The sequence below is a fragment of the Halichoerus grypus genome, chromosome X (genome assembly GCF_964656455.1).
Source record: "Halichoerus grypus chromosome X, mHalGry1.hap1.1, whole genome shotgun sequence".
Classification (NCBI taxonomy): domain Eukaryota; kingdom Metazoa; phylum Chordata; class Mammalia; order Carnivora; family Phocidae; genus Halichoerus; species Halichoerus grypus.
This window is the reverse complement of record NC_135727.1, coordinates 90,937,322-90,964,189: the sequence shown is the minus strand read 5'-3', so window position 1 is coordinate 90,964,189 and position 26,868 is coordinate 90,937,322. Positions and strand designations below refer to the sequence as shown.

The following is a 26,868-nucleotide window of genomic DNA, read 5'->3' as shown; positions in this document are numbered from 1 at the left end:
CCCTCAGCATACATAGAGCCATCTGTGGCAAGCAGTATACACTGATGCTGGCTACCTGACTTGCTTACACCAAGCCCCACACCCCTGCAGGCAGGTGGAACTGCCCTTCTCAGTCATGCTTGCCTCAGTCCCAGCACGGCAGGCCCCTCCCCCAGAGACCAGCACAAACCCCTGTCCACGCCACAACTCCTGACCAGGGAGTTTTTTCTGTAGGGCCTCAGTTTCAGTGAAGTTGGTGACAGGTCTCATTTAACAAGCGGACCAGAGCACACCTAGTTCAAACTCGCCACATTTCAGGCCAGGGACCAAACACTGCCCACAGCAGGCAGGGAGAGCCTCCGCAGATGACGGGCCTGCAGGACAGAGCAGCCAGAACACAACAGCAGAGCTCACGAAGCACACACTGGAGACACTCCGTGAAGTGCCAGGGCCTGGGCACTCCATGGCCTCTTCATAAGGCCATTACTTTCAGAAACAAGAGACATAAACGGCTTCTCTACCGCACAGAAAAAGGCAGAGACTTAGATAAAATGTGAAGACAAAGGAAATTATCCCAAATGAAAGAACAAGGCCATGGCCAGAGATCTAACCGAAACAGATATAAGTAACATGCCTGATGGAGAATTTAAAGCAACAATAATAAAGATACACACTGGGCTTGATAAAAGAATAGAAGACATCAGTGAGACGCTTGCTGAAGAGAGAAAAAAGTTAAAAAAGAATCAATCAGGGGCGCCTGGGTGGCTCAGAAGGTTAAGCATCTGCCTTCAGTTTGACTCTCACCTCAGGTCTTGATCTCAGGGTCATGAAATTCAACCCCATATTGGGGGGGGGGTCTACTTTAAAAAAAAAAAAAAAAGAATTGACCAGAGATGAAGAGCACAATAAACAAGATTAGAAACACACCTGATATAACGAACAGCAGGCTAGAAGAAGCAGAGGATGAACTAGTGACCTAGAAGACAAAGTAATGGAAAGTATGTAATGAAGATGAAGAAAAGAGAGAGAAGAATTATGCAACATGAGAACAGACTTAATAAACTCAGTGACTCCATCAAACGTAGTAACATTCGTATTGTAGGAGTCCCAGAAGAAGGAGAGAGAGAAAGTGGGGGTAGAAAATTTATTTGAAGAAATAATAGCTGAAAACTTCCCTAATCTGGGGATGGAAACAGACATCTAGATCCACAAAGCACAGAGAACTCCCAACAAAATCAACAAAAGCAGGCCAACACGAAGACATATTGTAATTAAATCTGCAAAATATACTGATAAAGAAAAAATCTAAAAAGCAGTAAAACAAAAGAAGTCCTTATTGGCACCCAGCTGGCCAATCAGTACAGCATGTGACTCTTTATCCCGGGATTGTGGGTTTGAGCCCCACGCTGGGTGTAGAGATAACTTTAAAAATAAAATCTTAAAAAAATTTAGTCCTTGGGAGCCTGGGTGGCTAAATTGGTTAAATATCTGCCTTTGGCTCAGGTCATGATCCCAGGGTCTGGGATCGAGTCCCGCATCGGGCTCCTTGCTCAGCGGGGAGCCTGCTTCTCCCTCTGCCTGCCGCTCCCCCTGCTTGTGCACTCTCTCTCTGACAAATAAATAAATAGAATCTTAAAAAAAAATTAGTCCTTAACATACAAGGTAAGACCCATAAGGCTAGCTGCAGATTTATCAACAGAAACTTGGAAAGCCAACAAGGAGTGGCATGATATATTCAAAGTGCTGACTGGAAAAATCTGCAGCCAAGAATCTATCCAGCAAGGCTAACATTCAGAATAGGAGAGATAACAAGTTTCCCAGACAAACAAAAAATAAAGGAGTATGTAACCACTAAACCAGCCCTGCAAGAAATATTAAAGGGGACTCTTTGAGTGGAAAGGAAAGACCAAAAGTGACAAAGACAAGAAAGGAACAGAAAAACTCTCCAGAAACAGGAAAATGGCAATAAATGCATATCTATCAATAATTGCTCTGAATGTAAATGGACTAAATGCTCCAATCAAAAGACATAGGGTGTCAGAATGGATAAAAGAAAACAAGATCCATCTATATGCTGCCTACAAGAGATTCATTTTATTTCACTTTTTTTTTTTAAGTAATATCTACACCCAGTGTGGGGCTCAAACTCACAACCCCGAGATCAAGAGTCACATGGCTACTGAGCTAATCAGGCACCCCATACAAGAGAATCATTTTAGATCTAAAGACATCTACGGATTGAAAGTGAAGGGACAGAGAAAAATTTATCATGCAAATGGATGTTAAAAGAAAGCCAGAGTAACTACTTATATTGGACAAACCAGACTTTAAAACAAAGACTGTAACAAGAGACTGAAGAAGTGCACTATATCATAATAAAGGGGACAATCCAACAAGATATTACAATTGAAAGTATTTATGCACCCAACCTGGAAGCACCCAAATATATAAAACAATTAATAACATGTGCTTTCTTTAATGTTAATACTGTCCTTGTTTATGTCTAATGTCTGGTCCCCTTGCAAGTTACTTTTATTTGTTGTTATTATTATTTGTTCTTGACTATTAACTGTAAGAGGTAACAAATAAAGTGTCTTTGGTAAAAAAAAAAAACAATAACGAACATAAAAAACTAATTGATAACAATACAATAATAGTAGAGGATATTAACACCCCACTTACATCAAGGGACAGAAAATAAACAAGGAAACGACGGCTTTGAATGACACACTGGACCAGATGGACTTACAGATATATTCAGAACATTCCATCCTAAAACAGCAGAATACACATTCTTTTCAAGTGCACATGGGACATTCTCCAGAATAGATCACAGATTACATCACAAAACAGGTCTCAATAAATACAAAAAGACTTTAGTCATACCATGCACCTTCTCTGACTGCAACGTTATGAAACTTGAAGTCAACCACAAGAAAAAAATCTGGAAAGACCGCAAACACATGGAGGTTAAACAATATGCTACTGAACAATGAATGTGTCAACCAGGAAATCAAAGAAATAAAAAAAAAATACACGGAAACAAATAAAAATTAAAACACAATGGTCCAAAACCTTTGGGATGCAGCAAAAGCAGACCTAAGAGGGAAGTAATATACCAATACAAGCCTACCTCAAGAAGCAAGAAGAAAATCTCAAATAAACAACCCAACCTTACACCTAAAGGAACTAGGTAAAAAACAACAAATGAAGCCCAAAGCCAGCAGAAAGAAGGAAATAATAAGGATTAGAGGAGAAATAAATGACACAGAAATTTAAAAAAAACAATAGAACAGATCAATGAAATCAGGAGCTGGTTCTTTGAAAAAATTAATAAAATTGAGGGGCGCCTGGGGGGCTCAGTCAGTTAAGCGTCTGCCTTCGAGTCAGATCATGATCTCAGGGTTCTGGGGTCAAGCCCTGCAATGGGGAGTCTGCTTCTCCCTCTCCCTCTGCCCCTCCACCTGCTCATGCTCGCTCGCTCTCTCTCTCATAAATAAAATCTTTTTAAAAAATTAATAAATTTGATAAACCTCTAGCCGAACTTATCAAAAAGAAAAGAGAAAGGACCCAAATAGATAAAATCATGAATTAAAGAGGAGAGATCACAACCAACATCACAGAAATACAATTATAAGAGAATATTATGAAAAACTATATGCTAACAAATTGGACAACCTAGAAGAAATGGATAAATTCCTACAAACATATAAGCTACCAAAACTGAAACAGGAGGAAATAGAAAACTTGAACAGACCCATAACCAGCAAGGAAATTGAATCCGTAATCAAAAAACTCCCAACAAACAAAAGTCCAGAGTGCTCACTTCAGCAGCACATATACTATGAAGTCCAGGGCCAGATGGCTGCACAGGCAAATTCTACCAAACATTTAGAGAAGAGTTAATACCTATTCTTCTCAAACTATTCCAAAAAAAACAGAAAAAGAAGGAAAACTTCCATACTCATTCTATGAAGGCAGCATTACCCTGATACCAAAACCAGATAAAAAACACCACTAAAAAAGAGAACTACAGGCCAATATCCCTGATGAACATGGATGCAAAAATTCTCAATAAAATACTAGCAAACCAAATCTAACAATACATTAAAAAAATCATTCACCACGATCAAGTGGGATTTATTCCTGGGTTGCAAAGGGTGGTTCAATATTCACAAATCAATCAATGTGATACATCATAGAACCATATGATCATTTCAATAGATGCAGAAAAAGTATCTGACAAAGTACAACATGCATTCATGATAAAAACCCTCAACAAAGTAGGTTTAGAGGGAACATACTTCAACATAATAAAGGCCATCTATGACAAACCCACAGCTAGCATCATACTCAGTGGGGAAAAACTGAGTGCTTCTCCTCTACAGTCAGGAACAAGACAGAGATGTCCACTCTCACCACTTTTATTTACCTGAGTACTGGAAGTCCTAGCTACCACAATCAGAGAATGAAAAGAAATAAAAAGTATCCAAACAGGCAAGGAAAAACTAAAATTTTCACTATTTGCAGACAACATGATACTGTACATAGAAAACCCAAAAGACTGCACCAAGAAACTGCTAGAACTGATACACAAATTCAGGAAAGTCACAGGATACAAAATCAATGTACAGAAATCTGTTGCATTTCTATACACCACTAATGAAGCAGCAGAAAGAAAAATTAAGGAATCAATCCCAGGGGCACCTGGGTGGCTCAGTCAGTTAAGCATCTACCTTCAGCCCAGGTCATGATCCCAGGGTCCTGGGATCGAGCCCCACATCAGGCTCCCTGCCCGATGGGCAGCCTACTTCTCCCTCTCTACCGCTTATGTTCTCCCGCGTTCTCTCTCTCAAATAATAAAATCTTAAAAAAAAAAATCAATCCCATTTACAACTGCACCAAAACCAGTAAGATACCTAGGAATAAACCTAGCCAAAGAGATGAAAGACCTGTACTCTGAAAACTAAAACACTGATAAAAGAAATTGAAGATGACACAAATAAATGGAAAGACAGGGGTGCCTGGGTGGCTCAGTCGGCTAAGCATCAGACTCTTGATTTCAGCTCATGTCATGATCTCAAGGTGGTGATATCAAGCCCCACATGAGGCTTCAGGCTTAGCATGGAGTCTGCTTCAGATTCTCTCTCTCCCTCTCCCCCAACTCATTCTCTCTCTCCCTCTCTCCCCCTTCTCTCTCTCTCTTTTTTTTTAAAGATTATTTATTTATTTGACAGAGAGAGAGAGCACAAGCAGGGGGAGTGGTGGGCAGAGGGAGAGGGAGAAGCAGGCTCCCCGCACAGCAGGGGGAGCCCAATGTGGGACTCGATCCCAGGACCCAGGATCATGACCTGAGCTGAAGGCAGTCATTTAACCAACTGAGCCACCCAGGCGCCCTCTCTCTCTCTCAAAATAAATTAAGTAAAATCTTGAAAAAAGAAATGGAAAGACATTCTGTGCTCATGGATTAGAAGACCAAACATTGTTAAAATGTCTACTACCCAAAGCTCAATCTACACATTTAATGCAATCCCTATCAAAATACCAACAGCATTTTTCACAGAGCTAGAACAATCCTAAAATTTGTATGGAACCACAAAAGACCCCAAATAGCCAAAGCAACCCTGAAAAAGAAAAGCAAAGCTGGAGGCATCACAATTCCATAATCAAAACAGTGTGGTACTGGCACAAAAATAGACACACAGGTCAACAGAACAGACAAGGAACCCCAGAAATGAACCCACAACTATACGGTCAATTAATCTTGGTCAAAGCAGGAAAGAATATCCAGTGGGAAAAAGTCTCTTCAACAAATGGTGCTGGGAAAACTGGACAGCAACAAGCAAAAAAATGAAACTGGACCACTTTCTTACACCATACACAAAAATAAATTCAAAATCGATGAAAGACCTAAATGTGAGACATGAAACCATAAGAATTGTAGAAGAGAACAACAGCAGTAACTTCTTTGACATGGGCAGAAGCATCATCTTTCTAGATGCCTCCTGAGGGAAGGGAAACAAAAGCAAAAATAAACTAGTGGGACTTCATCAAAATAAAAGCCTTCTGCACAGTGAAGGAAACAATCAATAAAACTAAAAAAGCAACCTTCAGAATGGGAGAAGATATTTACAAATGACATACCTGATAAAGGGTTAGTATCGAAAACACCTAACGAACTTATAAAACTCAACACCCCATAAGCAAATACTCCAATTAAAAAATGGACAGAAGGTGGCACAGTTTGTTAATAGTCGGACTCTTGCTTTTGGCTCAGGTTGTGATCTCAGGGTTGTTGAGATCGAGCCCCACATCAGGTTCCATGCTCAGCACGGAGTCTGAGTGGGATTCTCTCCCTTTCCCCCTCCCTACTGTGCTCTCTCTCTCTCCCTCAATCTTTTTTTTTAAAAAATGGGCAGAAGACATGAACAGACATTTTTCCAAAGAAGACATCCAGATGGCCAACAGACACATGAAAAGATGTGTCACTCATCATCAGGCAAATGCAAATCAAAACTACAATGAGTTATCACCTCACATCTGTCAGAATGGCTAAAATTAACAACTCAGGAAACAACAGATGTTGGCGAGGATGCAGAGAAAGGGGAACCCTCTTATACTGTTGGTGGGAATGCAAGCTGGTGCAGCCACTCTGGAAAACAGTATGGAGGTTCCTCCAAAAGTTAAAAATAGAGCTACCCTACAACCCAGCAAATGCACTACTAGGTATTTATCCAAAGGATACATAGTGATTCGAAGGGGCACATGCACCCCAATGTTTATAGCAGCAATGTCCACAAGAGCCAACCTATGGAAAGAGCCCAGATGTCCATCGATAGATGAATGGATAAAGATGATGTGGTATACATATACAGTGGAATATTATGCAGCCATCAAAAAGAATGAAATCTTGCCATTTGCAACAACGTGAATGGAACTGGAGGGTATTATGCTAAGCAAAATAAATCAGTCAGAGAAAGACAAATGCCGTATGGTTTCACTCGTATGTGGAATTTAAGAAACAAAACAGATGAACATAGGGGAAGGGAAAGAAAAATAAAATAAGATGAAAATTGAGAGGGAGGCAAACCAAAAGAGATGCTGAACTCTAGGAAACAAACTGAGGGTTGCTGGAGGGGAGGTGGGGGGGATGGGGTAACTGGGTGATGGGCATTAAGGAGGGCACTTGATGTAATGAGCACTGGGTATTATATACAACTGATGAATCACTAAATTCTACCTCTGAAGCTATTAAAAAATTTAATTTATTATAAACTACAATAAAATACAAACAAAAACTTTCCAATTTTTTCCCAGAATACCAACTGAAGTAAGTAATTTAAGAAAAGATTCCTGAAAATGCAAGTGGACCTGAATGTCCCAGTGCAGTACAATCCTAATTTTTAAACAATGTGCAGGGGTCACTACGAACCCCGTGTCACCAGCAAAACCTGTCAACAATTTGAATGTTTTACTTAAAGTGGAAAAGCAGCTTGCAGTGACATCAGCTTTAGAAAATGAAACATCTGTAAAGCATGAAAATAAATACATCTTTAAAAAAAGTTAAAAATGGGCAGAAGACATGAATAGACATTTTTCCAAAGAAGACATCCAGATGGCTAACAGACACATGAAAAGATGCTCAACATCACTCATCATCAGGAAAATACAAATCAAAACCATGATGAGATACCACCTCACACCTGTCTGAACGGTTACGATCAACAATGTAAGAAACAACATGCACCCCAAGGTTTATAGCAGCGTTATCTATAATAGCCAAATTATGAAAACAGCTATATGTTAACTAACTGGAATTTAAATAGAAGCATAAAAAAAATGACAGCGTGGTACTGGCAGAGGGTTAGATATATAGATCAATAGAACAGAGTAGAGTCCAGAAATAGATCCACAAATATGCCAACTGATTTATGACGACCTGCAAAAGCAATTCAAAACAGAAAAATGATCCTTTCAATAAATGGGATTGGAACAAATGGAATTCCATATGCAAAATAATAATCCTCAACCTAATCCTCACCCCTTATATAAAAATTAACGCAAAAGAGATCATAGGTCTAAATGTAAAACCTAAAACTATGAAACTTATAGAAAGGAAAAAAATCATGACACAGGATCCACAAAGAGTTCTTAAATATGACACCGAAATCACCATCCATAAAGGAAATAATTCATAAATTGGACATTTTCAAAATTAAAAATTCTTGCTCTGTGAACAATACTGTTAAGAGAATAAAAAGACAAACCACACAAACTATGTATCTGACAAAGGACTTGCACACAGAATATATAAATAACTCTCAAAGCTCACTAGTGAGAAAACAATCCAATTTTAAATGGGCAGAAGAGTTGATTGAACACTTCATCAAAAAGGATACACAAAAAGTAAATAAGCATATATAAAGATCTTAAACATCATTAGCTATTAGTGAAACCCAAATTAAAGCCATGATGAGATACCAACTATACTGCTAGAATGACTAAAATTAAAAATACTGACAATACCAAGTGCTGACAAAAATGTGAAGCAACTGTAATTCTTATACATTGCTGGTGGAAATGAAAAATGATTCTACCATTCTGGAAAACAATCTGGCAGATTCTTAAAAAGGTAAACATACACTTACCATATGACCCAGCAATCCAATATTTATTCTAGAGAAATGAAAACCTATGTTGACACAAAAACCTGTGTATGAAGGTTTAAAGTAGTTTTACTCATAATTGCCAAAAACTGGAAATAATTCCAATGTCTTTCAACAGGAGAATGGATAGATAAGCTGTGGTACATCAATACCATGGAAGACCACCCAGCAATAAAAAGAACTGACACACACAGCTTGTCTGAATCTCCAGGGAATTATACTGAGTAAAAAATATCCTCAGTTTCAGAAGGTCACATACTATATGATTTGATTTTTATCACATTCTTGAAATGACAAAATTCTAGAAATGGAGAATGGTAATTCCTAGGAGTCTAAGAAGGGGAGGATTGGAGAAAAGGGATGGATTTGGCTATAAAAGGGTAACATAAGGGATCCCTGCAATGCTGGAGCTATGTCTTGACCATAGCAAAGTCAACATCCTGGTCATGACATTATACTATAGCTTTGTAAGATGTACTATTGGGGGAAACAGGTAAAGGATACACAGGATCTCTCTGTATTATTTTTATAATTGCACGTCGATTGATTATCTCAAAAGAACGTTTAATTTAAAAAAAAAAACATTACATACCACATGATTCCTTTTATATGACATTCTTGAAAAGATAAAACTGTAGTGACACAGAACAGATCTGTGGTTGCCTGAGCTTACAGGTGGGGAAGGACAGAACCATAAAGGGGTAGCATAAGGCATTTTTTTGGCCTGATGAAACTATTCTCTATCCTATAGATTAGTTACACGCATCTGTATTCGTGAAATACCTTCATCTCAGCACTGACCTTAACAATGCCAAATGTGTTCACATTTATTGTACTGGACAACAACAACAAAATCAATATTCCTGCACACTAATTTAAAAAACATTTTTTTAGTGAAAGAAAAAAGATGGTTGGCTGTGAGCATCTGCAGGACTCTATCTCTTGGCCAAATGAGAATCCAAAGTTGGACTGATAAAATTACTTCAGAAAAATGATTTCAAGAAAAATTTCAAGTTCCCTAAGACATTTTATTCCCAAATTACACCTTGACATTATGACTCCAGCTCACTGAGGAATGCTCTAAGAAATACCGGCAGGAAACCAGGCTGTGGTTGAAGACAATTCCACCATCCACATGAAGACTCAGAAAAGAAATGCCATGGAAGGCAATTCCAAGAAACCTTTACTTCCCTGAGGACTTGGTGTGCTCTCTCCTGATGAGTAAGGTGAGCCAGCTTCCTAATTAAGTTTCCCTCTGGCAGCCAGAGGCTCGAAGAAGAGAAATCCGTAAGTCAATGTTAGTATCTATCACACCCTAAGTCCTCCGCATGTCTACACTCTAACCTGGCCTTGCTGCTGTCTCTCATTCGCCCTGATCCTAATGCTTATTTACAAATAATTTCCTATCTTATGTCAGAAATTCCTACATAGCTCATCACATCCATGGTACCAAACAAAAAAAAGAGGAAGGAACAGACTACATACTTACCTGGGGTTTGGCCATTTCCTGCTCTTCTTGGGAAAAGGCAGAGATGTGTGAAGCCCGAGCTGGAAGAATGGAGAAGTGTACAGCATATGAGAGAACCCATCAGGCATATCTGCCCAGAATTATCTGCCTAGGAATCCCCTCACATGAGATGGGCATGAGGCCACCCTGTGGAAGTTTGGGCAACCATGCGGTTTTAACAACCACCTGTGTATTCTTGACTCTTTTCCTCACCTGAGCTTCTAACACAAAAAGTTTTTTTTCTATATATACTTGTGTACTGACCCAGAAATTGTATTTCCAGGTATTTCCTTTAATGAAATTATTCTAATACATCACAATTCCTCTATAAGTACCTTCATCTCAGCACTGACTTTATGAATGCCAAAGTTAATCCTATATGACTCAAAATAAGAGACTAATAAGGAAATACAAGGGGTGAAATCCTACATAGCTATTAAAAACACTGTTGTATGGAACTGTATGCTTTAGTATCTGTGTACTTTTCGGTACATATATCTAAATTAAAAGTTTTTAAAATGTCACAGAATAAATTAAGCTGAATCACAGTAAAACTTCTAAATGAAAAAAAGGTAGGTTATAAAACTGCAGGAACCCATCTCAAACTATATGTGAAATGTTTAAAAAACGCACACCCCTAATACACACCCAAAACTCTAAGAATGGACGTTTAAATGTAGGGGGATAAAATGAATTCCTTTTGATTTTCTTTTCCTCTATTTTTAATTAATCTGTAATTCAAATGTGCTAGTATTTGTCAAACGCCAAGAAAACTGAACTTTTAAAAACTGTCATCCTCCTGACGTTTTAAGCCCGACGATCCCCCCCTCCAGACCCTGCAGCACCAAGCCTCGCCCACCCCACCCCCAAACCCCAAGCTCTAAGCTCTGAGGTGAGTCCTCTCAGGTGCCTCTTCCTTCTCCTCACCTCACTGGGGCCGGCTTGCCCAGGAGCCAGAAGGAAGCCTTCGGGTGCAGATTCACTTCGGCTGGAGCATTCACACCAGGCCCCTACCTGGGGGCGTGGGCAAGGGGAGAGGGGCACAGGGAGAGGTGGGGCGCGCCTAAGGAGGGACCTGAGGAGTGCGTATGAACCCTTAGCGCAGGTCACTGTGCTGGAAAATGTGTAGAAGTCAGCGTTTAACAAGCCCCATTCAACCCCGACTAGTCCCATAACTTTGTCCACCATCGTGCGCAGAGACCTTCATTCGGTCTCCCATCACTCACCCCACAACTCCCCACATCAATGACCGCCCCCCCACATCCCCCTTCATTCGTTCCCCCCAGAACTCCCCATCACTCAGCCCACCACCTCTAGCACTCGCCCTCTCAACCCCTCTCCCTCTCTCTCTCTCTGTCTCTCTCACCCTCTCGACAATAGATTTTCTGCTCACTGCAGAGGAGACCAGTACAAGAACTGGCCCTAAGAAGCACTTCCGCTTCGGGACCAACTCGGGCTCCGCAGCCCACAGGGCTGCAGCAGCTGGGTGTGCGCACGCTCAGTGGGGGCTTTGAGCCCGCGTCCGCCAATAGTCAACACCGGGCCCCCTCCCGCCCCCCTCCCGCCAGCCCCACGCGAACGCGGCGGGGCCGCGGCGCCTGCGCGGAGGGAAGATGGCCGCGCTCGCGCGGTCCCTGCTTTGAGATGGCCGCGCCCACCAGGGTTCTACACCTCCAGGGCTGCCGTGTGGAGCAGGTGTTTACTTTGTTCAGAGGAGACCGTCATTCCCGAGACCTCGAAAAGCATTTTGCTTATGGCGGGGAGGGGGACTGCCCAATTGAGGAAAGTTCTGGCAGGCCGGAATTTGGGGTCTTGAACCCGAAGGGCAGCGTCGGGTTTACAGGTGTAATTGAATAGGAAGACGGGATGCGTGGCCGAATCGCCCAGCGTCCACAAAGGCTGAGAGGCAGGGAAAGGTCACACTGGCTCCATCCAGTGGCTAGAGCTGGGAGTTTTGAAGGACGGCATACAAACAAGCTGAAGGATAAAAATAAACGGGGACCTAGGACGCACACACCCCGGGGTGAAGGGAATGTGTTAAGCAGTGGCTGACGGGTTGCTTTCTCTGGATGGGCAGGAACGAAATCCTTTCGTCGGACGTGACAATTTTGCTGACCAAAAGGAGCCGGCCACACAAACAGCCGAAGCAAAGAGCTTTCTGGTGGAGGGCACGGCTGTTGCAAAGGCCCAGAAGCGGGTCCCAATTCGGCGTGTTGGAGGAATGGAAACTGGCAGTGTGTTGGGAGCGTAGGAGGTGTGAGGGAGGGAGAAGTGGGTGGGGGGCCAGATGCCGTAGGGCCTCCTCTGCCAAGAACAGAGCTCATGCTTCACTCTAGACAGAATGGGAAGCCATAAGAGGGATAAGATTCTTTAAAGACCCATCAGAAGCAATCTCGCATTCTTGTTTATTGCGAGTCTTTCACCACTAGAACATGAGCTTCACAGGGATTTGCTTAAGCATCTCCTGTATGACAGACAGTATTCTAGACATTGGGAATATAGCAAGGAAGAAGCCAGAACCAAACAAACATGATGGAGACAACCTGGTTTCAAACCCCTGCCTGCGAGCTTTGTAACTAGGGCAGAACTCTTCTCTTCCTCATCTATAAAATGGGGACGATGACAAATGAGCTGATAATTGTAAAGACTTAGAACGATGCTTGGCACATAGCAAGTGCTCCATGTTTTAGTAGTATTATTTAAATAAAATTAGGCATCTATATGTATTAAGCTTTTGTTAATAAAAAGGAAAAAATTCAAAGATAACCTGCAGGCTGCTCTGGAGAACGACAACAGAGGGCAAGGGCGAAAGCAGGAAAAACAGTGTGGCTTCTGCCAATAGGCCCAGCAAGTGATAATGGGGGCTCAGACCTAGCTCAGTATCTCCGTGTGCCACACGCCGTGTGAAGCACATGATATGACCTGCCTCGCTCAGTCCCCACTATCTGTGAACAGTCCCATGGCCTCCACTTGTCAGAGGAGGAAACTGAGTCCCAGAGAGACTAAGTAACTTGCCCAAGGTCACACAGTTTCCCAAGGCTGGATCCTTAACTTCTACCCAATAATATTCTTCTTTTGTTTATTCACTATCCCACAGAACTTCCAGAAAGTATCAGCGGGTCCTCAGCCCAGAACCATTAAAACTAGCCAAGGAATGTTTTTACCAGAAATCTAGATGGAGCTTCTTGGCAGACGAAGCAGAGAGAAAACAGAGGAATAGCTCCTATCTCTTGCTCCCTGAAGGATAAGCACTTCTTGGGTACAAAACATGTCCGTTCTCTCTGAATGCATTAGAAGGTGGGAAATAGGAAGGGCTGGACCTGTAGGGCTCATCCCAGCCTGGCCTCTTCTATCTTAACAAACATCATTCCCCCACCACCTTGTACACACACACACCCCTGTGTATAGAGGGGATCCTTTAGGGTTGGTGGCTATTGGGGTACAGTGATTGCCAGCTCCAGAAATGTCCCTGAGCCAGGGATACAGCCCCTCAAAAACTGTCCCAGGGTTCACAGTGCACATCCACAAGCTCTGTGAGACCAGCTTTTCTGCGCTGAGGAGCGAGGACTCCCACTATGTCCTGGGCATCCTCTGCCATCAGTCCTGCAGGTGCAACCTCCTCATATAACGGTCTAAGCCACAGGTAGCTAGGTGAAGGGGTATGGGAAGCTGACAGTAGCTGGTACCGCCACAGAGTCTCTACAGTGTGACACTCCCACCCACAGGTCCCCCACCTCACCAGTGAGTCATCACCACAATTGTTCTTAAGATACATTTCATCAAGGGGTATCTGGCTAGCCCAGTTGGTAGAGCATGTGACTCTTGATCTTAGGGCCAGGAGTTCAAGCCCCACCCTGGGTGGAGAACTTACTTTAAAATAAAAGATACATTTCATCAAAACTACAGAAGTGTGGCCAATTGTGAGCAGTGATTTGGGACCATAAGGCAGCAGGTGAGTTTGTCAGAGCAAAAGCACACGAGCCACTTCTCTGGTGACCTTGAAGCTAGCATGCTAGCCCTGAACTACCTGCTTCCAAGAGAGGAATCCACTTCCATTCTGGTATTTGTACTATACCATCACTGGTGTATGAATCCTGAACAATATGTCAGAATTTACTGTCTTGGCCAATGTGAGTGTCACTAAATGGGAGACATATGGGACGGGCAGGGGTGAATAATGGCGAATGAAGGGCAGATTGGGAGTTAATGGGGGCAAGGAGAGACAGAGGGTGTTGGGAGAGGGGTGAATGAATAGAGTGGAGTCACAGGGGGTAGTGTGGAGCTGCACGAGGGAATGACCATGCATTCGATTTTGAATTAATTGGAGAATATGGATGAGACTGAGTAAATGATGGGAAAATGAGGCACGGGCTAAAGTGACCAAAAGTGAAAGTGGGAGCAGACTGAGTGAATGGAGCAATTCAAGGAGGTGAACATGAATGGAATTGATAAAGCAGGAGAGTGCAAGTTGTTTTGAGCACTAAGGACCAGAGTGCGAATAAACGATGGTTTATGGGGCATGTTAAGAGTGAGAGAGGTGAATTTAGGGGGAATGTGGGAGTGAATGGAGGTAATGTGGGGCATGGAGGGAAGAATGGGGAGTATAAGGGACAGAAGAGGGACTGAAGACGTATACATGGTAGAATGTGAGTATGTGAATCAGGCTGAGTTCGAGTGGCGACACTCTGAGGGAGAAATGGAGTGGCTAGAGGTGAATGAGGGGCAGACTGGGATTAGATAGGGGTGACGCGGGGCTCCAGGCACGTCCAGGGATCCCAGTATCAATCAGCCCAGGGGAAGGAGCTGCCGCATGTGCCTGCTGGGCAGAGTGAGAGAGAAGAGAAGCAAAGAGAAGAAGGTGAGTCACTGTGGGTATTGTGAGCCAAAGGGAAAGACGAAGGTCACATGGCCCCAAGTGAATAAAGTGGGGGAACATGGGGCCCAGTGAATTCAAGGCAGAGTGTGACTGAATGAACGGAAACTAGACATGAGATCAGGCGGAGAACGGGGTGGTAAGAGGGAACAGGGGTCACACAGGAAATGAGTTTCAATGAATGAGATCATTTCGATGAATGAGAGGCAGAGTGGGTGAGAGTAAATGGAGTCAATGAAGAGAAAGTGAGGAATGGGGCTGAGCAAGCAGAGAATGCGAATCTGCAGGTAACTTGGGCTAGTGTTTGGGAGGAATACGGGGAATGGGGGTAAACATGGGAGCAGTGCTGGAGAGAATAAAGGTGAAGAAGGGGCCGCAAGAGAGAGAGTGAGGGAGAGAATGAGGCCCAGAGTCCATGAAGCAAGCTGAAGCGTGGGCCACGTGAGAGTGAATGGGAGTCACTTCGTGCGGTGTCAAGAAGTGGAGGGGAAAAGTAGAAAACGAGAGTCTGAGAGTGAATGGAGGTGAAGGAATACGACATGAGAGAATTGGGGCCATGTAAGGAGAGGGTTAAGGAGTTGTGGCAATATGAGGCCCAGCGTGAACGAAGGGTAGTGGCCGAGAGACAGTGTAAGTGAACCGGGGGCGGGGGGGGGGGGGGTAGGGATGAAAAGCTGGAACAAGAATGGAGGTGAAGCAACAGTAGAGGGCGCATCTCTATGTCGTGTGTCGTGTATAATATGTAATGGAGGGCAGAGTGTGATTGATGGGGTGAACGTGGGCCAGATTCCAGGAAATTAGGGTGGAGCTGTGCATAGTAAGTGAAGTGAAGGAGGTGCCAAGAATGGGTAAATGGAGGTAACGAGGGGCAGAAGGCGAGGGCATGGTGGCCATATTGTGCAGAGCGTGAGAAATCGAGGTGGTAGGAGGCACAATGTAGTGAACAGAGCTGGCTGCTGAGCAGAGTGGGGGGAATGGAGGTGACGAGGGGCAGAGTGAGTGGAAATGGAGGGAACCAAGTGGTAGAGCATGATTAAAAACAGTAGAGTGGCACCGTGTTAAGGAAAGTGGGGGAATGTGGGCTGATCGTGAGGCCCAGGGCCTGAGTCCTATCTCTGTGTCTCCAGCCCCTCTCTTCCTGCATCTCTTTCTGACATCTCAGGGTTTCTCCCTGGTTTGTGTATAGGTCAGTATCTTTCTTTTCCCTTGTGTGTCCGTCTCTAACAGAGGTGGCACTTGGAAAGACAGTGAGCCCTCTGGCTTGTGTTCCAGAATCTATTACATGGTATTTGCTCATAGAGCCCAGAGGTCCGGAATGCCCCTAGTTCTGAACAGGGCAGCATTTGAGTCTGGAGCAAAGAGTTGGCTAGGAGGGCCTATGCGTGTTATAATGCAGACCTGGGTCACTGTGGCGGTGACTCTGGCCACACTGATGGTCGCCGCCGTGGATGCGAAGATCTATGAATGCTGTGAACTGGCAATGAAGCTGAAGAAGGCAGGCCTCAGTGGCTTCAAGGGCTACAGCACTGGAGACTGTGAGACTCCAGCTGCCCCAAGTCCCACCCACACCCCGAGCTGCCCACCACACTCAGACCCAGGCCCCCCTTCTCATCTATGACCTCCCTAGGCCAGGGCATGATCCTCTCGGCCATCCCCTGACTGACTGACTCTAATGTCCTTACCATCATTGCCTTCACAACCATCACCCCCATGTCTACCAGCAACACCATCACTACCATCAAAGTCATCACGAATACTATCACCCCGCCATCCCTCATGTCTCACCAGAATCACCAACAACACCACCACCACCAAACCAAGATCATCACCCCCACAACTGGGATGACAACGATCCCTGTCCCCTCCCCTTATCCTACCATCCCCTAGTCCCAGGACTCATGCCTACCTCCTACCTACCCCCTCCCTGCCCCAGGGCTGTGCATGGCACACTATGAGAGTGGCTTTGACACCTCCTTCGTGGGCCACAATCCTGACCGCAGCAGCAAATACGGCATTTTCCAGCTGAACTCCACCTGGTGGTGTAATGATGGTATTACACCCACCCAGAACCTCTGTCACATCGAGTGTCAAGGTGAGGCAGCACTGGGGACACCCCGAAGCCCTGCCTGGCCTCACTGCCCAACACCCAGAGTTCAAGGTTGCCTAAGCCATAACCTCCAGTAACAAGCAGAAAAATGACAAGGAAAAGAGCACATTTGCCTGGGCTGTTAGAGACACCATCCATCCCGTATCCTTACCAACTACGCTGAGATGTTGTCCAGGTCAGGAGGGCTCAGAAGTCCTATACCTCCCCGAGAATGGAGGCTGCAGTTTTCGGGGACTCAGAAAACCGGAAACTTACCTCCATGTGGAATGGAGGGGGAGACTGTCCTGATTTGGCGTTGAGGTTGTTCAGGCCCTGAGGGAAGAAACACATATCTGGCTGTAGGAACAGAAATAAGGAGTATCTGTGCAGAAAGGAGAGAGCTTTCCAGACAAGAGTGTGGTGGTATTGAGGACAAAATTTAATAGCGGTAGTTGTTCGGGGTTGGCCAAAATGGTGTTTGAGGTTGTCCAAGACAGACCAAAATGGGGACTGAGGTTATTAGGGTCCAGGCCAAATGGAGGTTGAGGATGTCCAAGTCCTGCTAAAGTAACAGAAGAGGTTACCCAGGATTGGCCAGCTTGAAGGTTGAAGTTGTCCAAGACTAGCCACCACAGAGGTTGAAGCTGTCTAGGACAGGGTAACATGAATAGTAAGGTTTCTCAAGACTAGCTAAAATAAAGGTTAAGGTTGTTCACTTTGAGCCAACATGGAAGTTGAGGTAGTCCAGGATCAGCTATAATGGAAGTTGAGGTCCTGGAATGGTCAACATGGAGGTTGGAATTATTTGTAACTGGTCAAAATGGCAACTGAGGTTCTCCAGGACTGGTCAACATGGCAGTTGAGATCATTAACCAGTCAGAATGGCAGTGAAGGTCGCCCTGGTTGAGCAGTTGGGATCATCTAGAACCAAGCACCATGATACCTGAGGTTGAATGGAACTAACCAGCATGGAGACTGAGGTCATTTGTAACCAAAGTGGCAGTTGAGGTTATCCAAGACCAGACAACACAGTGTTTGAAGTCACCAAGACTGACCAAACTTGTAGCTGAGTAGCTTCCCAACCAGCCGACATGGTGGTTAAGGTGATGTCAGACCAGCTGCTGTTGCAGTTGAGATCATCCATAACCACACAAAATTACAACTGAAGTCATCCAGAACTGGCCAACATAGAGCTTGAGGTTGTTAGGACCAGGCAATATGATGGTTGAGGATATTCATAACCAGGCAAAATGAATCAAGATCATCCAGGATCTGGGGGCACCTGGGTGGCTCAGTCATTAGCTGTCTGCCTTCAGCTCATGTCATGATCCCGGGGTCCTGGGATTGAGCCCCGCATTGGGCTCCCTGCTCCGCGGGAAGCCTGCTTCTCCTTCTCCCACTCCCACTGCTTGTGTTCCCTCTCTCACTGTGTCTCTGTCAAATAAATAAATAAAATCTTAAAAAAAAAAAAAAAAAAGATCATCCAGGATCTGTCAACGTGAGTTAAGGTTCTACAGAACCAGCCAACATGGCGGTTGAGGTAATTCATAACCAGCCGACAAGTGAATCAAGGTCATCTAGAATCAGTCAATGTAGTGGTTGAAGTTATTCAGGCTCCAAGGAATGCAGAACCCCTGGGCCTACCATACACTGTCACCCTGTCCCCAGTGCACCAGATCACTATGTCCCTTTCTTCCCTCCCCCCGTAGACCTGCTCAACCGCCATATTCTGGATGATATCTTGTGTGCCGGGAAGGTGGTGTCCTCAAGGAATGGTATGACTGCTTGGTAAGTTCATAGGGGCGGCTTGGACCTTGGGCAGCGGGGATAATGGCACTGCCACCCTATCAGCCTGTCCACTTCACCCTCCTTCTCTCCCTTCATTTCCCAGGGATTCATGGACCCGGCACTGTTATGGCCATAATTTATCTGAATGGCTCAAGGAATGCAATATGCATGACAAAGCTGTCTCAAAGAAAACTGATAATTCATGATTCAGTTTCCCAGAAGTAGAAATTTTCTTCTCCTTTCTTTTCTTTCTTCTGTGGATTTAATAAAGAACGGTATCTATAAACAATGCAAGAGTCCTCTGATGCCTAACTCTCTTCATTTTTCCAATGCCTGGAGGAACCCCCATGTAATCACTTCCCGCATACATTCAAAGCTCTAATCAGGGACACCATATCGCTCAGGGTGAAGGTAAGAGCATAGCTTCTCCTGGGTTCAAATACCATCTCTACCACTTAGGAGCTCTGTTGCGCTGGGCAAGGCATTTCATTTCTCTGTGCCTCCGTTTCCTCCTTGGCAAAATGAGGATGATAATGGTAGCAACTATTTCATGGGATTGTTGGGAGAATTAAATGACTGAATGTTTGGAAAGCACATAAAGTGCTTGGTGCACAAGACAGTTATAGGTCTGGAGATGGAAGGGTGGGATGAGGGGCTATGAAAATTGGCTTTCCTTAAAAAGCATCACTCTCAGTAGAAGTCACTACAAGGTCTTCAATTAAGGTAGATACAGTCTCTCCAGGGAAAATAAGATTGGTTTCAGCTTACACAGGATACTCAGTGGGAATTAAAGTGTTCACATTCTCCCACATCCTCCCATATCTCCCTGTTCTGACACTCGGCCCCCCACTCTCTCTTTCACAATTAATCCTAAATTTCGAATGACAGAGTGGGAATTTAGGCCAGGAATTCAATGGATAAACAGTGTAGTAATTTCTTTCTTATAGAATGCCTGGATTTGGGTCTGTGTCTTGGGCAGAGAATTTAGGAATTTAAACTTGCCTTTCTTTCTCTCTGTACCAGCCCCATCAGAAGCAGCCACCACTATAAGGAAGCAGTCCCTCATGTCTTTTGTACTTTTTGATTGGGGGTGGATATTCAGCTACCCAAAGCCTTGTTTTCAGTGTTTACTTCAGCCAGGGTAAGCACAGATGATTATTAAAGCAGATATCCACCAGTGTGAGAATGACCGAGCCCCCTTCCATCATGCCAGTTTGATTTCTCCTGCCTTCAGCTCCAACTGGCCTAGATGGCCAAATTTCACATTTCCCTGGGGATCCATAAAGGGTGCCATCACCCTAGGTACTGATTCCTGTATTCATCAAAAGCAGCAAAAATAGGGGTGCCTGGGTGGCTCAGTCGTTAAGCGTCTGCCTTCGGCTCAGGTCATGATCCCAGGGTCCTGGGATGGGGCCCCACATCGGGCTCCCTGCTCAGCGGGAAGCCTGCTTCTCCCTCTCCCACTCCCCCTGCTTGTGTTCCCTCTCTCGCTGTGTCTCTCTCGGTCAAATAAATAAATAAAATCTTTTTTAAAAAAAGGCAGCAAAAATAAACTCTGCTGAATTTAAGTAAAAAGTAGATCTCCTAAAAGCCAATCAGGTAGCTCATAGCATTTCCGGGAAGACTGCATGATCAAGCCCAGAAAGGGGGGAGGTCCACACATAGAAAAAAAGCCAAAATCTTGACTGCACTCGGTTGGTTGGGCATCTGCCTTCAGCTCGGGTCATGATCCCAGGGTCCTGGGATCGAGCCCACATCAGGCTCCTTGCTCAGCAGGGAGTCTGCTTCTCCCTCTCCCTCTGCTTGCCACTCCCCCTGCTTGTGTGCGCGCTCTCTCTGTCTCTTTTTTATTTATTTGACAGAGAGAGGGAGAGCTGCAGGCAGAGGGAGAAGCAGGCTCCCCGCTGAGCAAGGAGCCCAATATGGGACTCGATTCCAGGACCCTGGGATCATGACCTGACCCGAAGCCAGACGCTTAACCGACTGAGCAACCCAGGTGTCTCTAAATAAAAAATTAAAAAAAAAAAACTTTTCCCATAGGAGTCCTATATATAGAGTGTGTGTAATGCAGAAACCACCCGTGTGCTCTGTGGAAGTGGGTTTACAAATCCATTATTTTCATGACCTCACTCCTTAGCCACATTTTTCTCTCTAATGGGTGTAGCTTGCTTCAGGTGTCTATTTTGGTTTTTCTGGTGCCTCTCCAGCTGGTCAACTTGGCAGACTTCCAGAAAGAAGAATAATAAACCATTCCCTGTGAATATACCTTTTGTTAGAAGCAGACCTCTGATAAGGTTGACTTATTTTCTTTTAGGTCTAGATACCAGTCAGAAAGAAATTCAAATTACATGTCTCCTATACTCTGAGCTTGAGGGAAAGAAAGCACAAATTGCTCTGATAGAAATTGGAACAAGAAAGTAATGATAAATATCAGTGACTTTGATTAAGAAAAATACCTTAAAATGGAGGAGAGAAGGTGAAAATAGGTTTAGAGAGCCGTGAGTAGGGTAAAGGGATTTTGAAAAGGTAGTAGATCCAGGATTTGGAGGAAGGGGACTCAAATAGAAGAGCCTTTCAGGAAGGCTGAAAATGGGGTGCCTGGGTGGCTCAGTCGATTAGGCATCCAACTCTTGGTTTCAGCTCAGGGCATGATCTCAGGGTCATGAGATCGAGCCCCATGTCAGGCTCCACACTGAGCATGGAGCCTACTTGGGATTCTCTCCCTCTCCCTCTGCCCCGCCCTGACATGCTCATGCGCGCATGCGCGCTCGCTCTCTCTTGCTCTCTCGCTCTCTTAAAAAAAAAAAAGGAAGGCTGAAAACAACTGAGGTGACCAAGAGAATAAGTAGATGGATGAGGCAGATTGTAGTCCAGTTCCTTACCACTTCATTCCAAGATTACCATGAGACAGCTCACAAAACTAACAATTTGGAGTTAGCAAAAAAAAAGTCATGTCCTTGAGGAAGATATCTCTCAGCTTTTAAGGACGTCCAGCCCTCACTCACCCACTGGGGTCTTACTCATCATCTCCATCTGTCCGTTTCTTATTTACCTGTATAACTTGAACTTGGAATTTCTCTATGATCTGGAGTCCTCTATTCTCCAAACAGGTGATCACATCTGGTTTGGTAACAGGATACCCTGTAATGGAAATGATAGATGACTTAGGCACATCCGTGTGGGTTTCACGGCCTCAAGGTAATTAGGAAGGTACATTTTAATAAGTATAAATTTCACACGAGAGATGAAAATACAAACACCTTATTCAGTCTAAGAGGGATTAGGAATCTTGAATCCCTGGAACTTGAGGTCAAAGTATTGAAACACTTCAGAGATGGAAAGTCATCCTATCTGGTACACTGTGAATTACTCAGGGAAGCTGTGCTCACCCACAGAGACCAAATGGCTATAGCTCTCTAGCATCACAGCTCTATAAAGTGTCCTCTCAGAAGATTCCAGATGATTCCACTCCTGGGTGAAGTCCACAGCCACATCCTCAAATGACACCGATCCCTGCAACTGCATCCTTCTATTCAATCAGTTTGATAGAAATTTAAATGATGATATATTTTAAGATGAAGGGAATATTCTTCAGAGAGAGGCTACTGTTTAATAATTTCCAAAAAGTTTTCTCTGAGATATTTGCAATAGCTATCTCTAGCAAAGGACTTTTATTCTATAGAAACCATAAAGAACGCCTAAAAATCAAGATGATAAATGTAGGCAATCTCATAGAAAAACTAGAAAAAGATTTGAACAGATACTTCACAAAAGATGATATCCAATTGGCCAGTAAACATATGAAAGGGTGCTCGAGGGGCGCCTGGGTGGCTCAGTCGGTGAAGCATCTGCTTTTGGCTCAGGTCATGATCCCGGGGTCCTGGGATTGAGCCCCATGTCGGGCTCCCTGCTCAGCGGAGAGCCTGCTTCTCCCTCTCCCTCTGCCTGCCGCTCCCCCTGCTTGTGCTCTCTCTCTCTCTCAAATAAATAAAAAATCTAAAAAAAAAAAGGGTGCTCAACATCTTTAGTCACCAGGGAAATACAAATTTAAACCACAATGAAATATAACTATATACCAACAGAATGACTAAAATTAAGACCAAAAATCCAAATGTTGGCAAGGATGTGGAGCAATTGGAACTCTCATATATTGCTGGTGAGAGTAAACTATAAAATAGTACAGCCACCTTGGAAAACATTTTAGCTGAATCTATTAATGCTAAGCGTACACCTAACCTAGGACCCAGCAACCCCACTCCTATGTATATATCTAATGGAAATGCACACACATCAAGACATGTACAAGAATATCCACAGAAGTATTATTTGAAATTGCCAAAATGGAGACATCCACCAGCTGTAGAATGGATAAACAACTGTGATGTATTTATACAACAGAATAGTACACACTAAGGGAAAGAACAAACTAATGATACACAAAATGACAAGAGTGGATCTCAAAAACATTATGATAACTGAAAGAAGCCAGACACAAAAGAATTACGTAAGATTCCATCCATGTGACATTCAAGAACAGGCAAAAATAATCTGTGCTTATAGAAATCAGAAAGCATCACCCATGAGTCAGGGGATAGTGACTGGAAGTGGCATGAAGGAGGCTTCTGGGTGACTTCTCACTTTCTGTTTCTTGATTCAGGTACTGGTTACACAGGTGTTTCCAATTTGTAATACATGAAAGTGTACACATTATACATTTTCTCTGTATGCTATGCTTCAACAAAATGTCAACCTCCCCAATTTTTTTTTTTAAAGATTTTATTTATTTATTTGACAGAGAGAGACACAGCGAGAGAGGGAACACAAGCAGGGGGAGTAGGAGAGGGAGAAGCAGGCTTCCCCGCAGAGCAGGGAGCCCGATGCGGGGCTCGATCCCAGGACCCCGGGATCACGACCTGAGCTGAAGGCAGACGCCCAATGACTGAGCCACCCAGGCACCCCAACCCCCCAAATTCTTATCTAAGTAGTATTCCCATAATATTTCCATAAAAAATAGTAAGACAAAGATATAAGAACAACAAAAAAAAAAGGTTTTATGAACCTATAGGCAAGGGGCACCTGGCTGATTCAGTCAGTAGAACATGACAGTTGATCTCAGGGTTGTGAGTTCGAGCCCCACCTTCGGTGTAGAAATTACTTAAAAAATATATTTAAAAAAAAAAAAGAACCCACATGAAAAAGAGCAATGTACATAAAAGAACAATTCACCAAAAGAGGAAAGAATATGAAAAGATACTCAACCTCATTGCTAACTAAATAAACACGAACAAAAGAAATGAGATATTTTAACTATCAAATGGCAAGGATTAAAAACATGACAAAAGGATTAGAAAGGGTATTTTCATTTATAGATAGAGCTAGAGTATTATGCTAAATGAAATAAGGCAGTCAGAGAAAGACAAATACTATGTGATCTCATTCATAGGTGGAATTTAAGAAACAAAACAAATGAACAAAGAAAAAAAAAAGAGAGAGACAAACCAAGAAACAGACTCTTAAGAATAGAGAACAAACTGATGGTCACCAGAGGGGAGAGAAGTGGGAGAATGGGGGAAGTAGGGAATGGGGATTATAGAGTACACATCTCATGATGAAAAAAATAAAAAAGGGACGCCTTGGTGGCTGAGTCAGTTAAGCGTCTACCTTCGGCTCAGGTCAGATCTCAGGGTCCTGGGATGGAGCCCCATGTTGGGCTCCGGCTCAGCGGGGAGTCTGCTTCTCCTTCTCCCTCTGCCCCTCCCCCCCGCGCTCTCTCTCTCTATCTCTCTCATGCTGTCTCTTTCTCACTCACTCTCTCTCTCAAATAAATAAGATCTTTTAAAAAAAGAAAAAAGAAAACAGAAAGTTTTAAAAATAAAGTACTGAAAACAAAGAAAAGAATAATGAGGAAAATTTTTAAAATAAATAAATAAATGAAAAATCCTTTCTACCAAAAATAAATAAATAAAATAAAATAAAATAAAAATATGACAGAAAGGATTAGGAAGGGTATCTTCATTCATTAGTAGGAGTATAAACTTGCACGAACTTTTCAAAAGGCTATTTGGCAAGGTCTGTGAAGGTTCCAAATGTGCCCAACTTTTGAACCAGAAATTCTAGAAATGCTCAGCACAGTACAAGATAGAGGACAAGAAAGATTACTACCATGCTATGCATCGTGCCACATGCATACAAGACAAAAATATGCAGCTGGTCTTGACGGTGAAATATCTTCGGTCGTCAAGTATTCACGGAGTGGGGACTATCCCAGCTACGCCAGTAACCAGCTCTGCAACTCCACGCCACTTGCTTATCCACTCTGGGACTCAGTTTCCTCATTAGTCGAATGTGGATATTAAAGGTACCCACTTCTCAGGGTGGTTGTGAGGACCAAGGTGGTCATGTGTATTAAGTACTGAGTAGGGGGCGCCTGGGTGGCTCAGTCAGTTGTTAAGCAGCATGTCGGCTCAGGTCATGATCCCAGGGTCCTGGGATGGAGCCCTGCTCAAGGCGGAGCCTGCTTCTCCCTCTCCCTCTGCCTCCTGCTCCCCCTGCTTGTGCGCGCGCGCGCGCGCGCGCGCGCGCGCGCGCTCTCTCTCTCTCTCTCTCCCTGTCTGTTAAATAAATAAATAAAATCTTAAAAAATAAAATAAAATAAAGTACTTAGTAGAGTGCCTGGTGCAGTGCAGGCTCATTACACGTTAGCTTCTGTTCCTGCCACTAATATCATGATCATCCTCATCCTCTGTATTATCATTATCATTACTCCTACTACCTTCATCAATATTACTATGTAAAGAGAAAACAGGGAATTGCAAAACAGTTTGTATATTATGAGCATATTTTAGCAAAGGATTCTATATCAACAATATGCTTTTACGTGTATGTAAATATAAAGAAGAAGGGACAGAGAGAGGTATAGATGGAAATTAAATTCACCATAGAATTGGTTATCTGGAATGAGTGATGATATGAAACCTTGAGATATTTTCTCTTTTCAGATTGTACATTCCTAAAAGAGTTTGAGTTTTTGGTGCCACTTCTTTTGTAGGGAGAGGGGGAAAAATGACATGACAATATAGACATGTTTAAAAAGGGCAAAAGGGAGAGGCGCCTGTGTGGCTCAGTTGGTTAAGCAGCTGCCTTTGGCTCAGGTCGGGATCCCAGGGTCCTGGGAGCGAGCCCTGCAATGGTCTCCCTACTCAGTTCAGTGGACAGTATGCTTCTCCCTCTCCCTCTGCGCCTCCCCCTGCTTGTGTGTGTGTGTGCAGGTGCGCTCTCTCTCTCTCTCTCAAATGAATTAAAGAAAGAAAGAAAGAAAGAAAGAAAGAAAGAAAGAAAGAAAGAAAGGAAGGAAGGAGAAAGAAAAAAGGGCAAAAGGTAAAGAACTGAACATAGTCAGGGACATCATGAATTCTCAGCCTGAAAAGGAAAAACGCAGACCTTTGGATCACTCCAGCTTTGCTGAAACCCCAGATGAGAAAAAAAACGTATTGGAGGGGAGGTGGGTGGGAGGATGGGTGAAACAGAGAAAGGGGATTAAGAAGTACAAACGGCCTGTTATAAATAAGTCAAGGAGAGAAAAGTGCAGCATAGGGAACATCGTCAATAATACTGTAATAATGTCGTCTGGGGACATACGGTGACTACACTTACTCTGGGGAGCATTGCGTAAGGTAGAAAATTGTCAAATCAATATGTTGATTTGAAACTAATATAACATTGTATGTTAAATTATACTTCAATTTTAAAAAATACTGGAAAATAACTTGAAGGGTATGGGGTTTACTGGTTATTTCTTTTTTTTAAGATTTTATTTATTCATTTGACAGAGAGAGACAGGGAGAGAGGGAACACAAGCAGGGGGAGTGGGAGAGGGAGAAGCAGGCTTCCCGCAGAGCAGGGAGCCGGATGCGGGGCTCGATCCCAGGACCCTGGGATCACGACCCGAGCCGAAGGCAGACGCTTAACA

The 26,868-nt window shown here is 43.6% G+C and overlaps 2 protein-coding genes across 4 annotated transcripts in view; one reads left to right on the top strand and one right to left on the bottom strand.

The window, feature by feature from the left end:
* ZNF182 (zinc finger protein 182) overlaps window positions 1-11,805 on the bottom strand; it is a 238,910-nt gene extending 227,105 nt beyond the window's left edge. Inside the window, exons 1-3 of one of the 3 annotated variants that reach the window (XM_078065391.1) lie at window positions 11,519-11,805; window positions 11,080-11,266; window positions 10,135-10,193 (exon numbers count right to left, since the gene is read on the bottom strand). In XM_078065391.1, coding sequence (XP_077921517.1) covers window positions 10,135-10,149 — 15 coding nt within the window. In that variant the 5' untranslated portion in view covers window positions 10,150-10,193; window positions 11,080-11,266; window positions 11,519-11,805. The remainder of the gene's footprint in view (window positions 1-10,134; window positions 10,194-11,079; window positions 11,267-11,518) is intronic. The other 2 variants (XM_036111852.2, XM_036111848.2) reach the window with 2 other exon arrangements.
* Window positions 11,806-16,415: 4,610 nt separating this feature from the next.
* Window positions 16,416-19,105, top strand: LOC144378737 (sperm acrosome-associated protein 5-like). Its single transcript, XM_036111854.2, has 4 exons — window positions 16,416-16,560; window positions 16,959-17,117; window positions 18,821-18,899; window positions 19,003-19,105. The coding sequence occupies exons 1-4, from the start codon at window positions 16,416-16,418 to the stop codon at window positions 19,103-19,105; spliced, it is 486 nt and encodes a 161-aa protein (XP_035967747.2).
* The last annotated feature ends 7,763 nt before the right edge of the window (window positions 19,106-26,868 follow it).

Excerpts from the sequence above, each read along its gene's own strand:
- LOC144378737 (XM_036111854.2), top strand. The coding sequence starts at position 16,416 with ATGCAGACCTGGGTCACTGTGGCGGTGACTCTGGCCACACTGATGGTC. Across the intron at positions 16,561-16,958 it reads GGGCTACAGCACTGGAGACT|GGCTGTGCATGGCACACTAT; the intron begins GTGAGACTCCAG and ends TCCCTGCCCCAG. Across the intron at positions 18,900-19,002 it reads AGGAATGGTATGACTGCTTG|GGATTCATGGACCCGGCACT; the intron begins GTAAGTTCATAG and ends TTCATTTCCCAG.